At 35.3% G+C, this 14,539-nt stretch overlaps 1 protein-coding gene and 1 long non-coding RNA gene across 4 annotated transcripts in view; one reads left to right on the top strand and one right to left on the bottom strand.

Annotated features, from left to right (window-relative positions):
* Positions 1 to 6,485, top strand: part of LOC138921315 (uncharacterized) — a 34,400-nt gene extending 27,915 nt beyond the window's left edge. Inside the window, exon 2 of the long non-coding RNA XR_011433812.1 lies at positions 5,994 to 6,485. This is a non-coding gene — a long non-coding RNA (uncharacterized lncRNA). The remainder of the gene's footprint in view (positions 1 to 5,993) is intronic.
* PTPRQ (protein tyrosine phosphatase receptor type Q) overlaps positions 1 to 14,539 on the bottom strand; it is a 206,777-nt gene that overhangs the window by 4,315 nt on the left and 187,923 nt on the right. For all 3 annotated transcript variants that reach the window (XM_070254641.1, XM_070254640.1, XM_070254642.1), the window contains exons 39-43: positions 12,946 to 13,022; positions 7,295 to 7,429; positions 6,977 to 7,102; positions 5,988 to 6,136; positions 2,565 to 2,700 (exon numbers count right to left, since the gene is read on the bottom strand). In XM_070254641.1, coding sequence (XP_070110742.1) covers positions 2,565 to 2,700; positions 5,988 to 6,136; positions 6,977 to 7,102; positions 7,295 to 7,429; positions 12,946 to 13,022 — 623 coding nt within the window. The remainder of the gene's footprint in view (positions 1 to 2,564; positions 2,701 to 5,987; positions 6,137 to 6,976; positions 7,103 to 7,294; positions 7,430 to 12,945; positions 13,023 to 14,539) is intronic.

Genomic DNA, 14,539 nt, shown 5'->3' with positions numbered 1-14,539 from the left:
TAGTCTTTACAGCGTTCAGTTCCACAAAGATGCAGAGTATGGCAAAATGTTTTTCAACTTTCGTTATTTGAAGATTGACTCCAGACTCTAGAAGGAAACAGTATTCCGATCAGTCCCACCCTCTACCTTATCCAAGAGAGCCAACCAATCTCGATTAATGTCAAGAGAATCGATTGCCAGTACACGTGTATACACCCTGAGACACAGAAGGAAAGTGTTAGCTTTCTATTTATCCTTACTGTTAACTAAAAATAAGAAAGAACTTGAGTTTTAATAATGGTTAATAGCTGAATTGATAATGGAGCCCTTATAAGACCCCTGGTCAAGGACCAGCTACACAATTTTCGAGGCCCACTGCAAAGTGAAAATGTGAGTTCCCTTCCTCAAAAACTAGTAAAGATTTTTAAGACAGTGACAGCAACATTAGACCAAGCGCAAGGCCCTTTTGAGTGTGGGGACCTGTAACACAGTACAGGTTGCACACCCATGAAGCCAACCCTAGTCACAAGTCATCGCGCATTTCTGAAGTACCCTGAGGGCAGAGTGAGACGTCACTCACCGGTTCCCTTTCAGCATACAAGGGAATGCATATGGATTACGTTACCTAGTTTTACCTAACAACCACAGAACTGACTTGGCTTAAAAAGATTCCTACAAAGAGACCATGGATTGAAAATATCATGTAAGCCCAAATGAATGACAAAATAATGGCAGGGCTGACATCCTTTGTACTCCTAGAATAATCTTGTAGCCATATATAAGGTAAAAACAGCAACAACGTAATCAGATCTGACAAAAAGATAGATTACTTTTAAAAAATTAAAAATAATTTAAAATATGTTTTTAAAGCCACTATCATAACAAAATTATCTTGTGCTAAGTATATATTTTATCTTTTAAAAATACCTAATGATAATATAAAGCCCTCACAATTAGCAAGATTTTCAAAATTATTTATTTCATGTTTTTCAATTCCTTATTTTGTATATGTTTTATAATTATATAATTCTGTAGTGTATATTTTAAAAATAAATACATATGTCTTAGAGTTGAATGCTCAAACATTTTTCCTGAAAGGGATGGAAGTCCAAAAAGTTTGGAGGTCTCTGGTCTAGAGAACCATTTCCTAAGGACATTAATGTTCATCACATGGCATTATATGTTCTGGGATCTAAAAGGGTTCAAGAATTTCACAATCATCTAAGTTTGGGAAATGTTGCCCACAAGGGCTCTGTATGTGTAACTGTCTATGCACCTGAGTATAGAGGGTCTAAGAAATTCTAAGAATCGGTTGCCCTTCTTTCTCAAACTTATGTTAGCAGAGAACTTGCTTTCTCATACCTTTTTTTTTATCCCTAGGAACAATTCACCCTGAGCTAACATCTGCTGCCAATCTTCCTCTCTCTTTTTTTCCTTCCTCCCAAAAGCCCCAGTACATGGTTGTATAGCCTAGTTTTAAGTCCTTCTAGTCTATTCTTTGTGAGCTGCCACCACAGCATGGCTACTGACAGACAAGTTGTGTGGTTCTGGGACCAGGAAACGAACTTTAACAAATAAGCAATCAGGTCTGGCTCTGTTCTACCTTTAACAACTGTGATGACATGTGCGTTTTCTAGGACATCCCCTGGAAAATACTGTGATAGTAGATCTGTATATTTACTGTGAGAAAATCTCTATTTGTATAGCATAGAAACTCAATCCAGAGGTATAGATAGGAACACCTTGCATACCATAGTTAGACCAACTTGTGTTTGCATTTTGGTTCTGACACTTATTAGTAGTATAACCTTGGAACATCACTTTACTACTTTGGAGCATCTGCTTCCCTATTTGTAAAACTGAATCAATAGTACCCAGGCTGTTGATTAGTTTTATTGGCCCTACTTTACAAATAATGGATTAAATAAGATAATACATGTAAAGGATCTGGTATAGCACTTGCAACCCACTAGACACTCAATAGGGAGTTTTAGTCTCATTACCATGATGTTGTGTGATTTTTTTAATGAAGAAAAATCCATATATTTTATAAATATTTTTGCCTCCAAACCAAAATGACAAAACAAAAAACTCCCAGTTAGTAGATAATACACTACAATAATTGTTATTAGTACTAATATGCAATAGAGATAAATATGGACAAGTGAAACATATGGAACCTCATAAATCTATATTTTAAACTTTTTCCCAATTACGACTTTTAGCATGTTTACAAAACAAATTGATTTCATTCATTTCCTAAGCTCCCCAAACTTGCTAAATACTAAAGACAAGTCAATTTTATGAATAATTTTCTATCTACCTATCTGTATAAAGAAGGCAGGATGAGCAGTCAGTGACGATGCTGAAGGATGACTGTGGTAGGTGGGCCTTAGTTCTCCTGTAATCTCCATCAGCTGTCCTCCCCAAGACCCCCCACCCCAAGGAGGTTTACAATGTGGGAAAAGAGAGTGTCTGCTATGCAAATACAGTTTCAAATCCACAGCCAACCAGATTGCTAGGACTAAGATCCTCCCACGGAGAAATTCTCGAGCTGACACTGCAGGCAGTTTGAGATCTCTTACCAGGTTTTGCACCATGCACATTCTTTCGCTTCTCAGTTCAGCTACTAGGCCATATATATCCACAAAATCATGATCGTTTATATGTTGTGTTAAGTGGTCCAGAGCAATAAAAACTCCAGTTCTTCCAACTCCAGCACTGCAGCAAAAGTGAAATCACATGAAAATTATTCAGCAAAAGCTTGTTCATGGTGATGGTGATGAAGAAAATGAGCTACGGTAGCAATAAATTCTAAACAGTTTCTTCTCTTATTTGAAGGTAGATTTCCTTTGGAGTTTCTTTGGATTTATATTGTTACCAAGGCTGTTTAGACAGGGCACGATGATTATCATTGATACTCTATCAAATATTTGAATTTTATAAGAAATAAGTTGAACATTTCCTCTTCTTTCATCATATTTTAGGAGGTAGAGTTGCAGAAGTACAGAGAAGATTTGTAAAAATCCTTGAGAATTCTTAACACCAGAAGCTTTGTATTGAACATATTTTTTGGTTATCAATAGAAATGCTAAACGTAAAAATGTCAAATATTTAGCCCATCTAGCATTTCCTCCGCATCATAAGGAAAAATAGACTCTTGTGTGTTCTTTTCACTTTCTTTCCCTAGTTTTTTTTTTTACTTCCTACAGATAATAAAATTGACATGCTATTTCCTTTCAAGAAATGGATTTAATACCTATGGATAGGTATGTGCCCCATAGACACTTAACTGATAAACCCAACAAGATTTATTCAGCAACTCTCATTAGAAAGATAAGTCTCTTAGGTATTTAAGTAATTAATATAGAAAGTAAATCTGAAAGAAAAAAAGATTTTAAAGGTCAGCTAGTCTTGTAACTGTTACTCTGAACAACATGAAATTGGCATTCTTGGGGGTAAGAAATAGTAGAATGTCATCAATTTTCTATGATTTGATCTGAAAGAAATAGTGAGCATTACAAGATAAATCCGATTATGGTACCACATACACATAGGCCTGAACAGAGTAATCCGTCATTACATCATTCAGGACATTTTGAGCGTCAGCACTGTCCTAGGCATCCTGGGTATAGCAGTGAACAATACAAAGCTCCTGCAGTTAAACGGAACTTACATTCTTCAGGACGGAGAACGGCGGGACACAAATAAGCAAACATCCACAGAATGTACCCGGCCGTCAGAGGTGTTAGGAAGGTAGATAAATCAGGTTAAGGAGGGTGAGGGTGATAGGGTAGGCTAGGGTCATCAGAGGAGGCTTCTCTGATAATGTAACATGTGAAGAGAAACGTGAACAAGGTTAGGGAGCGCACCAGGTGGGCTCGTGGGAGAGGAGCGGCGGGAGCCCGAGGAGAAACGATCAGAGTGGGTGCGTGTTCGCGCGTTCAAAGAGCAGGAAGACGCGGGCGAAGAGAGTGCAGTGGAGAGGTGAGGGGGCCAGCGATCAGAGGATGCGCGGGTGGGGTGGATGTGGTATGCGAGAGGAAGACGAGGGTAGAGGACGAGTCCGGAGTGCCGGGACCAAGCCGAGTGGACCTGCTGTTCACCAAGACGGGGATGAGGAGGAGAAGTGAGTTTGGAGATTAAACCAAGTGTTCTGTTTTGGACACGTCAAATTTTCAGAATTTTGTGGTCATTCAGGCTGTCATGTTGAATTGGAAGTTAAATGTGGAAGTCTAAAGTTGAGGTGAGAAGTTGAGGTTGGAGATAATTTCATACACAGTATTAAAATGATACAGATTATTGTTATGAGCATACTTTTTCTTATCTCTTAACTATTTAAATCACAAGGAGAAAACTGTTCTTTTTGAGGCTTCAAGGGAGAAGGTGCTTTCCTTTTATAATGGACTTTAGTGCCAGTGGCAGTGCATATGTAAGGTACCAAGAAGCTGAAGGCAGTGACTGTCCATCAAAGACTTTCGTTATCAATGATGCCGGCTTGAAATCAATCCCTGACTTTAGAAGCAAGCTGTTATCCTATTTATACTGTATTTATATATACTACTTTGTTAAAACTTTTACATATATGAAGGGGAAATGGAATTGAGAGGGTAAGAATAAGGCTTTTACTTTTTGTTCTATATGCTTTTTAAAAAGTTCAGATATTTTATAATTAGCAAGCGTTCATGTATGACTCATAATTTAAAACATCCAAAATATTCCTGGAAAATGTAAAATCATTTAAATTACATATTGAGTTTTTCCTCTACATAACAGTAAAAATCTTAGATGAATTAATAGTTTCTTTAACTACATTAATTATAGTAAACTCCTGTTAGAAAAATTATCAATTGTTGGAATTATTATAAGTAATAATTAATTTTTTAATAATGTGGTTAAAATATAGTTACTTCAATTGTTTTTATTGTAGTAAAAGATACGTAACATAAAATTTACCATTTTAACCATATTTAAGTGCTCAGTTCGGTGGCATTAAGTACATTCACGATGTTGTCCAACCATCACTGCTCTCCATTTCTAGAACTTAGTCATCATCCCAAGCAGAAGCTCTTATACTCACTGAACAATAACTCTGTATCTCTCTCTCCCCCAAGCTCCTGGAAACCACAATTCTCCTTTCTGTCTCTATTAATTTACTTATTCTAAGTATCTCATATAAGTGGAATCATAAAATAGTATATTATCACCAATTCTTTCTACAATTTGCAAATTCCAATTATTGAAGGGATTCAAGTTGACATTGATTTAGATATATGCATGTTAGAAAACAGTCATATCAATATGTCCAGAACTCTGAATTCTAAACAATCTTGAGTTTTATTTCTAAGAGTATTAAATACCAATGAAAATAACAAGGGAAAAAAAATCTCAATTTATAGTCACATTCTATTAACCATGTTCAAAGAGCTGGGTCAAAGGAAGACATTTAGTAGTTAAGTTTGTAAATATTTGGAATCATACTTGGGTTGGTCACTTAATTTGATCTTTATTTTGAGTTCATTTTCTTTTATTTACTCTTTGTAACTCAAATCTAGAAATTTGCTTTTACAAAAAAATGTTTAAATTATGATAGTAGACTAGTATCAGTTGAAATAGCGAAGGATCAGGTGTTTATTTGTAAAATTCATAAAATCCTATACACACACACACTCATGCACATCAATGATGAGCCACAATTAAAAAAACTTTAAAGGCCTTTGAGAGGCATAATCCAGTCAAGATTTCAGGAAAATTCCTGTACCAGAATACATTTTCCCTTGCATTTAGACACATTCATCACATTTTATTTCTGCCATCTAACCTTCCATAAAGCTACATCTTGGTTTGTTATAACCAGTAAAATATCTGAAAACTGCAAGCTGGAATGAATCTACATTAACATTCTGCCAGAAAATAATCAATGGTATCATAACAATAAAAAGGCCACATTGAATTTAAAGACCATTTCCACTGTTTCATATAAGGTTCTAAACATATCTTTCATATACCTGCAGTGAACAACCATAGGTGTGGTGTCATGTGCTCTGCTTGCTCGAACCAGCTTCACAAAGTGGACTAGAGGGGCAGTGTTCTCAGGAACCCCGTGCTCAGGCCAAGCGGTGAAGTTACACTGTCGGACCGTCATGCAATCACCATGCTAGACAAAGCGACAGATTAAAGAAGCACGAAAATTATTTAAGTACCATGATGAAGGTTGAAGACAGCTGGGGTCCCAGCTTTTGAAGGTGATCTTTTAAAAATGACTGTTTACCAAACAGAAGAAACTGTGTTTTCATGATTTCCTGTGAGAAAGGTCTTTTATTATTGCTACAATAAAGAAAATTGCCTTTCAATATGAAGGAAAATAATAAGAAAGCTTGCAAACAGATGTTAATGTAGGGTATTTATATTCAAATGTAGTGTAGCATTTTGTAGCAGTAAAATAGTAGATTTTGAAACAATTTTGACCCAACACTTAAATAAACGCATTCACCAATTATTCAAAACACAGGTATTGAGTGTCTGATAATGTCAGAATGTATAAAGATCCTAATATCATTTTCTGTGTGTAGAGGCATTTATATAAACCTATAAAGTGGAATCCCATGTTATCTCTTCTATATTGGTTCTGGATTAAATAGAAAATCAAATTATTAGGATATAGACAGAGATGAGTGATTTGTGAAATTCCTGTTTTAAGTCAAATATTCCAGTTTCTTCATACAATAAACCTAGTGATCTAGATATTTCCTCCTTTCTCTTCCCTTGTTACCTAAGAATTTGATGTTAATTGGTTAATATAAACTTTATGATTTGAAATTAGACACAGTGATATAGTGAAATCCAATACCAATTCAAAACTGTTTTAGAAACTAATAGGAATGCATTGTTGAATATATAGGGACCGTTGCAAGGAATAGTTCTAGAAATTAATTTTACTCTAGACATTTAGAGCATTAACATTTTCTGTTATGTTCGCCCCCGCCCCTTTGTTTACCCTTTCAATTTTCAGATCTCTGATGGTCCAATCTATTTGAACATCCTCCATTAGCTTTGTAATCACTATATCTCCAAAGACGGTAACTGGTTTGTTGTCCTCTGGCCAATACTGATGGCATCTGATCTGTATTCAGAGAAAATCACCATTCATAAGCACCTTGTTATACTGATATACATCACAGTTATTGCTAGTAAGTTAAAACTGTCTTATAGATGTCCAAGTTATTGATGACTCATGGTACTGGCAGACAGTATCACACATATATTAACACAATTGTAAAATAACATTTTGTGAAAAGGTTTTCAAATAACTTACCCGCCCTTTTTCAAAACACTGTGTTAGCATTACTAATGTTTTCGCCCTGGTTTCCCACACCATTCTCCAAAAATCCCCAACTGTTCCTGGTAGTGGACCTTGAGTCGCAATAAATTCATTTGGACATAAGTAGCCCTAGAAGGATATAATTACAATACTGCATCAGTATTTACATATATATAGTTTCTAGACATATATTAGTTTATTTCCTATAAAAACCGTGTGAGTTAGTACTCTTATTCTCCTCACTTAATAGATGAAGATACTGAAGCTTAGAAATGTGAAGTAATTTGCTCAAGGTCTCACAGTCTGAGTCCAGAGCCAGCTCTCTTACCCACTTGCTGTATATTTACAGGTTGTGCAGATAATTCCATACTCTTCCTCAAAGAAATTACGTATCTGCTTCAACTGTGGCATTAGTGTTTGACCTCCAGAGCTCCGAACCAAGAGTAATGTGGAGGTAATCTGAAGGTTCATTAGCTAATAGAGGACCTGAGATTTGCTCAGCTCTATTGTGATAGCTCTTGTACATTTTATACAATTCTTCTAAAACTTAGTCCACTCACCTGGAATGTAGGCATGCCACTTGAGCAATATCTGTGGATTTTTCTTAAAGAAAGGTATCATACGAATGAAAAGGGAGTGATGGAATTACATCTACTCCTAACATCAAAATATTTTAAGGAATGAAAAATAAAAGGTAACGTTTATTTTTAAATTGGAATTGTCTCAGTCGTCAGAGAATCTAGTATTATACAAGAATAATATACATTTAAAATTTCAAGGGACCCTAAAATCAAATCCAACCAGTTTGTTTTACTTTAAAGAATAATGAGGCACTTTAGGTGATTTTCCAAATCATCGTGCTAGCCAGCGACAGTCTCTGGGATAAAACATTTTGTCTCTTAAATACCCTATATGCTAAAGCATTTCAGCTTTTCCAGTCTCAGTTGAAATACCTGAATATGTAATTATTTTACATTGTAAGGGTTTTTTTGGGGGTAGGGGTTAAAGAAGTAATATACAGTCAACGTAGAGTGTTTGGAAAATTCAGAAAAACATAATAGAATATGGAATTTACCTACAATCTCACTATTCAGAATAAAACACCATAAATATTTTGGTTGACTTCTTTACAGACTTTTCTAATGTGCACATTCCTCCATTCAAATAATATTTATGAGTACCTATTATGTGCCAGGCACTGTTCTAGGTGCTGGGGATTCATCACTGATAAAAGACACTAAAATACCTCCCCTCATTTATTTTATATTTTCGTTAGGGGAAATAGACATTAAGTCTATTAAATAAGTAAATTACATAGAACTTTTTAAAGTGATAATTGCTATGAGAGAGGGTTTTTAGAAAATAGGGTATTCAGAAAAGACTCATTGGTGACATCTGAGGAAAGACTTGAAGAAGGAAAGGAGCAAGCCCCACAGGACTTCGGGGAAAAGTGTTCTATGTAGAAAGAAAGTCAAGAATAACAGTATTAAAGGAGAGATGTGTCTGGAATATTCTAAGAACAGCAAGTGGCTGGAGTGGAGTGAGGGGCACAGTAATAAACGATGATGTCAGAAGGAACAGGGCAGGGAGGATAAGGGTGCTTCAGGTCCTAGTGGGTAATTATAAGACTTTGGTCCTTACTCTGAATGATATAGAAAGCCGTTGAAAGGTTTTGAACATATAGAGTGTACGGTTTAGCAGTTTCACTCTGGTTTCTGTAAGAAGACCAGTCTATAGGGGTTTAAAGGTGAAAAGAGGAAGAGTAGTTAGAAGGTTATTGCAACAATCCAACCAAGGGGGTAGTTTGGATGATAGCAGTGGAGATGGTGAGAAACAGTAAGATCTGGATATATTTTAAAGACAGAACAAAAAGAATTGCTGATGGATTGGATATTGAAAATAAGAAAAATAGAGGAATCAATAATGAAAGGAGGATGGGGAAAACTTCAGGATGAGCAGATTTGAAGGGAAGAGCAGGAAGTCATTATGAACATATTAAACTGGAAATCCCTATTAGATATTCAAATGGGAATATCATGAAGGCAATTGGGTATATGAGTCTGGAATTCAGGAAGAATTCCAAGCTACAGGCATAAATTTGAAAGTAATCAGCACATAGATCTTACTTAAAATCATGAGAATGGATGAGATTACCAAGCAAATGGGTTTGGAAAGAAACAGTAAATTCAAGGATTGAGCTCTAGGTAAACTGAATGTTCGGTACTTGAGGAGATAAGAAAGAACCAGAGATACTAACACGGAAGAGTCAAAGCTACAGATGGAAAATCGAGAGAATGTGTCCTGGAAGCCAAATGAAGAAAGTGTTTCTTTCAAAAGTGAGGACAATTAATTGTAATTGGTCAATTATAAAATATTTCTCCTACTCATTTGCATTTCAGTTTTTCAGGGACTCAATGTCTTTGGTACTATAATTTTCTATCAAAGTGGGAACAAATCTGATGTTTCTGAAGTTATTACAGCTCAATTGCATCATCGCCTTTCATTGTTCATCTCTAATTATGGTAAAACTATCCTCAAGTTAAAGTAATTTCAGGCATCTCAGGTTGACAGGAGAGATCATTTTGAGGGTTTCGTTCTTCTTGTCCCATTATGTAATGTTCTTATTGTTAGCTCTCTTGACAACATTTCTAAATTCGTTTGTATACTTAGTGGCTGTTTACAGGCATGCAGTATCTCTTTTCCTCCCTAGCTCTCTCCCACAGTCCATCCTTCACCAAAATTTTCCAGTCTCTCATGAGTCTCAGCTTCAGGAGCACAGTTCCCAAGAACAGCCAAGGACATGGGGTGGCACTTATGTTAATCCAGTTACAGACCCTGGCCTGGAGTTTCCCAGTCTTAAAGTCCATCCCTCAGACCACCTGCTGGGCTTCTCCTTTCCCTGTCCCAGATTTCATTTTTTTGTTTTTCTATCTGAACACTAATTATTTTGTTTTCCTCCCCATCATCCTTTATAGTTGTCCTCCCTTTTCCTCTAGCTTCCAAAGAAATAGGCATCCAGAATCCATTTGTAGATGGCTTCTGTCTTTTGCCTCTGGGACAAGTGTTCATAAACTTTCAGATGGAGGTGCCATGGAACATAACTGGGGAGTAGGGGGAAATTGGGGTGTCAGATATTCTTTCTAAGGCGAAGACTGTCTAAATTTGGGAATGGAGAAGTGAGGGCCACTACAGTATCATGGCTTTGTTTATTCTCATCTGTCCTAGCATTCCAAGCAATGATTTCCCCGAAAAATGAGAGCAATATAATGTACTGCCCAGTCCAATACCAAAACGTGTCTTAAAGTGCTTTACATCTGGGCCTACTTACTCTGCAGCTTAGTAACAATTACGCATATCATGACATATGGGTCAGAGTGACTTTGTTGTAAGATTTATTATATTACAACATCACTTGATTATAGCAGAATATATATATTCAGACTCTTTAGTTTATTGCTTATGCTGCTTTATCATCTTCTCCTGGTTGTCTCCTGACAACGTATATGATGTCAGAAGGAACAGGGCAGTATAATAATTTAGAGGGAACAACGGAGATTCATGAATATTCCCTTGCTTATGTCATCAGTGTGGTTCACTTACACTTGCTAAAACTGTCTGGTTTCCTTCCTAATCATATTCGTATCCTATACTGTCACCCCATATCTAGTTTAACATTAGAAGATGTGTGCTATTCATTTGTATCTACTTGCTGGTGAATAAAAAATGGTACAAATCAACAGGTAACTGATACAACCATTTGCCCTTGTCCTGTTCTATGATATCACAAAACATATGATCATTGGAGCATTGATTAAATTTAAATATATAAAGGCACATATGCATAAGATGTAAAGCAAAGTAAAACATGCTGTAGAGTTTAGGCTAAAATGAAAATTAGTAAGCACAAAATTTCACTGATGTCTTTAGAAAAGAACTACATTTTCAAGGGAATCAATCATTTGATAAATGAATAAAGTATGTTATCACAATAGTAAATTCATGTGCTTTTCTTTTCAATACAGATTTAAAGTTCTAGCATAAAAATAGGATGGAATTCAAAGGATGCCTTAACTTCTCCTACCACCCTCGCCACTTCTCCTATTAAGAAACCTTAAATTCTCCCATTATTCACTCTTTGCACAATAAGACTCAATATAAGATTGTAATTTTGGAGTAACTATCAATCAACATAGAATTTAGGAGTGAATTCTTTTTTCCTGCCTCTTAACAGAGGCTTGGAGGGAATGGGACGCAGGACAGCTATGTTGATGTTGGTGAAAGAATGAGCATCACATAAGCAGAGCCCCAATGGGATCAAAGGAAATGGCAGGCCTGAGTGACAAGACCTATGAATGAGAAAAGAATAAAAGGCCTATGGGAGTGTGGGCAGCAGAGGAAATCCTCAAGTATCTATAATGTCACCATAACAAATATGATTAACCTCGCTATGTATTAGAATTGAAGACAGTGGGAGAAAATATATGGGAACATATCTCATATTAAAAAATCAACTGTGTATTAGAGTTATTCAGAAATAGAATCATTTGCCTTAGGAGGAAGTGAAGAATCAATGCCAAGAGAGGATAACATCTAATTATTGGGAATTTTTTAGAAAGAGTTCTAAGGTGAACAGTTGAATTACATAACCATAAGGGCAATTCCTACTCTGAGATTCCATAATTGTGTCAACCCAAGTGGAGGCCTTGGGTGCATATAAAGTTTCTATGTACCTATGATAGTGATAAGCATTGAGAGAACGAAAGAGCTGTGGAGAAGGAGAGATCCCTAAAACAATTTAGTTTCATTTAATTTTCAACCCAATTCAGCAAGCATTTATTATCTGTGATGTGCAAGATAGTACACCGGGTATGTCATCATTCCCCCCATGTTGGTTCATTCAAGGTATGTTTACTGAGTAGCTACAACTGAGTTCACATTCTACAAGTAGCTGAGGATAGAAAGAAGAACATGACATCATAGTCCTCTTGAAGAATGGCAAATCTAGAAGGAAAGAAGAGCATAACAGATTTTTATATTGTATGGACATGGACATGACTGCCCATTTGACTAACATTTTTTTGAAAGAGAGATTGACAGCCCTCATTGTAATAGAGAATACATTGACAAAACATATGAAATACTGGGAAGACCAGAGGATATGGAGCCTGGAGTTGGACATCTACCACTTATTAGTGAAATGGTTGTTAGTCAGTTGCAATTCTATTAGGAGCCTCCATTTCCCCATCTATAAAATGAGGATACTTAGTGGTGGTGTAAGGAACTGGCACTTTAAGATCTGTAGAGGTTGCAATGAATTGGCTGTTTTAAACAGTTGGAAGAGTAATATAATTTTCATATTTATGTTTTATAAAAATATAAAATAGGGTCCAGCTTGGTGGCACAGTGATTAAGTTCAGTGCACCTGCTTCAGTGGCCCGGGGTTTGAGGGTTCAGATCCTGTGCACGGAACTACACCACTCATCAAGCCATGCTGTGGTGGAGACCCACAAACAAAATAGAGCAAGATTGGCACAGATGTTAGCTCAGGGCCAATCTTCCTCAAACAAGAAAAGATGAGGATTGGCAACAGAAGTTAGCTCAGGGCCAATCTTCCTCAAAAAATAAAATTAAATATAGCAACTTACAGAAACATAGCTGGCATTAATATAATCTGATCCTGGAATACTAGCATCAGCTATCAGCTTCACTCTGTTATTATTATCTAGAAGAAAATATAAGAAATCAATGCCAAATCACTTTTTAAATTGCCGTTACTTCTTTACAATTAAAATAATACAAAGGAGTTCATGATATAACATCCAACATTACATATGAGTGTAAAATTAGACATTCCCTCTTATCCCATATTTTCTCTACCCAGAGACAACGACTATTAATATGTTCTGGTGTATATTTCCAGAGTTTTCTATACATATACATAGCAAATTAACCATAAACCGGATGATATACCCTCTATTCTGCAAATTGCTTTTTTCACTTACCTATATCTTTCCATATCAGCATAAGCAAAGATACCCAGCTCATTATTTTAAAAAGTCATGTAGTATTTCATTGTTTGAATATAACATACTTATTCAACTCTTTATGAGGACTTACATTCATCTGATGTTGTTGTTATAAAATGACGAATAAACATAAACAAACTTTTTGTATATTTTGGAGTGTATTTGTGGAATATACTACCAGTAGTAAAATTCCCAAATTAAATTGTGTATTTCAAATTTTGAAAGATATTACTAAATTGTTCTCTAATTATATTAATTCATACTCTGAACAAAAGTGCTTGAACAATTCTGTTTCCTCTTATTTTCACTACCACAAGATAGTATTAAACATTTTAACTAATGATTTTTTGATAGATACAAATTGATGTGTCATAGTATTTATTTTGATTTTCTTAAATATGAGTGAAAATTAGCTGCTTTGCTTGTTTATTGGTCATTTTAAATAAATTTTCTATCAACTGCCTTTTCATATTATAACATTTTTCTGTTTTTAAAACTGTTTTATACTAAAAAAGGTTATATGTAGGCTTTTTGTCATATGTATGAATATTTTCTTCTTGGTCTGTCGTTTGTCTTTGACTTTATCGAGCAATCTAGCTAGCTGGCTATCTTGCCATACATAAAATTTATATTTCTTTATAATCAAATTTCTCATTATTTTTCATTATAGCTTCTTGTGTCATTCATACAAAAGTGTTTGTTACCAATATTCTTATTTTCACAAATTCATTCATAGTTTCTTCTGGAACTTTAATGGATTCTGCTTTTGTTTTAAGTATTTCAATATTTGATCCATTGTTTTTGTTTTGTTTTGTTTACGGAATGAAGTAAAATCTTTTATTGTTTGCTTGTTCATTGCCAATTAGAACCACAAACAGTTTCAGTTTTTTAAAATTCCATCCTTCCCCTCATTCAAAACACCACTTTTACCATACACTAGCTTTCTCTATGTATTTAGGTCTATTTCGGGACTGTTATTCTCTTCCATTAATTTATCTGCATATTCTTTCTTTAATACCAAACTTTTAATTATTACTCTTTACAATATTTTAAGATCAGGTAAAATCAGATACCCCCCATCCTTTGTTTTTCTTCAAAGCATTAAAAATTATTATTCCCTGAGAATTTTTACCAAGTTAGTATTATAATTGCAATATCCAGTGCTAATTTTAACTAGACATGGAAATGATATAAAATATCTATGACTCCTTAA

Source organism: Equus caballus, chromosome 28 (assembly GCF_041296265.1).
Source record: "Equus caballus isolate H_3958 breed thoroughbred chromosome 28, TB-T2T, whole genome shotgun sequence".
Lineage (NCBI taxonomy): Eukaryota > Metazoa > Chordata > Mammalia > Perissodactyla > Equidae > Equus > Equus caballus.
This window is presented reverse-complemented; position numbering and strand designations above follow the sequence as displayed.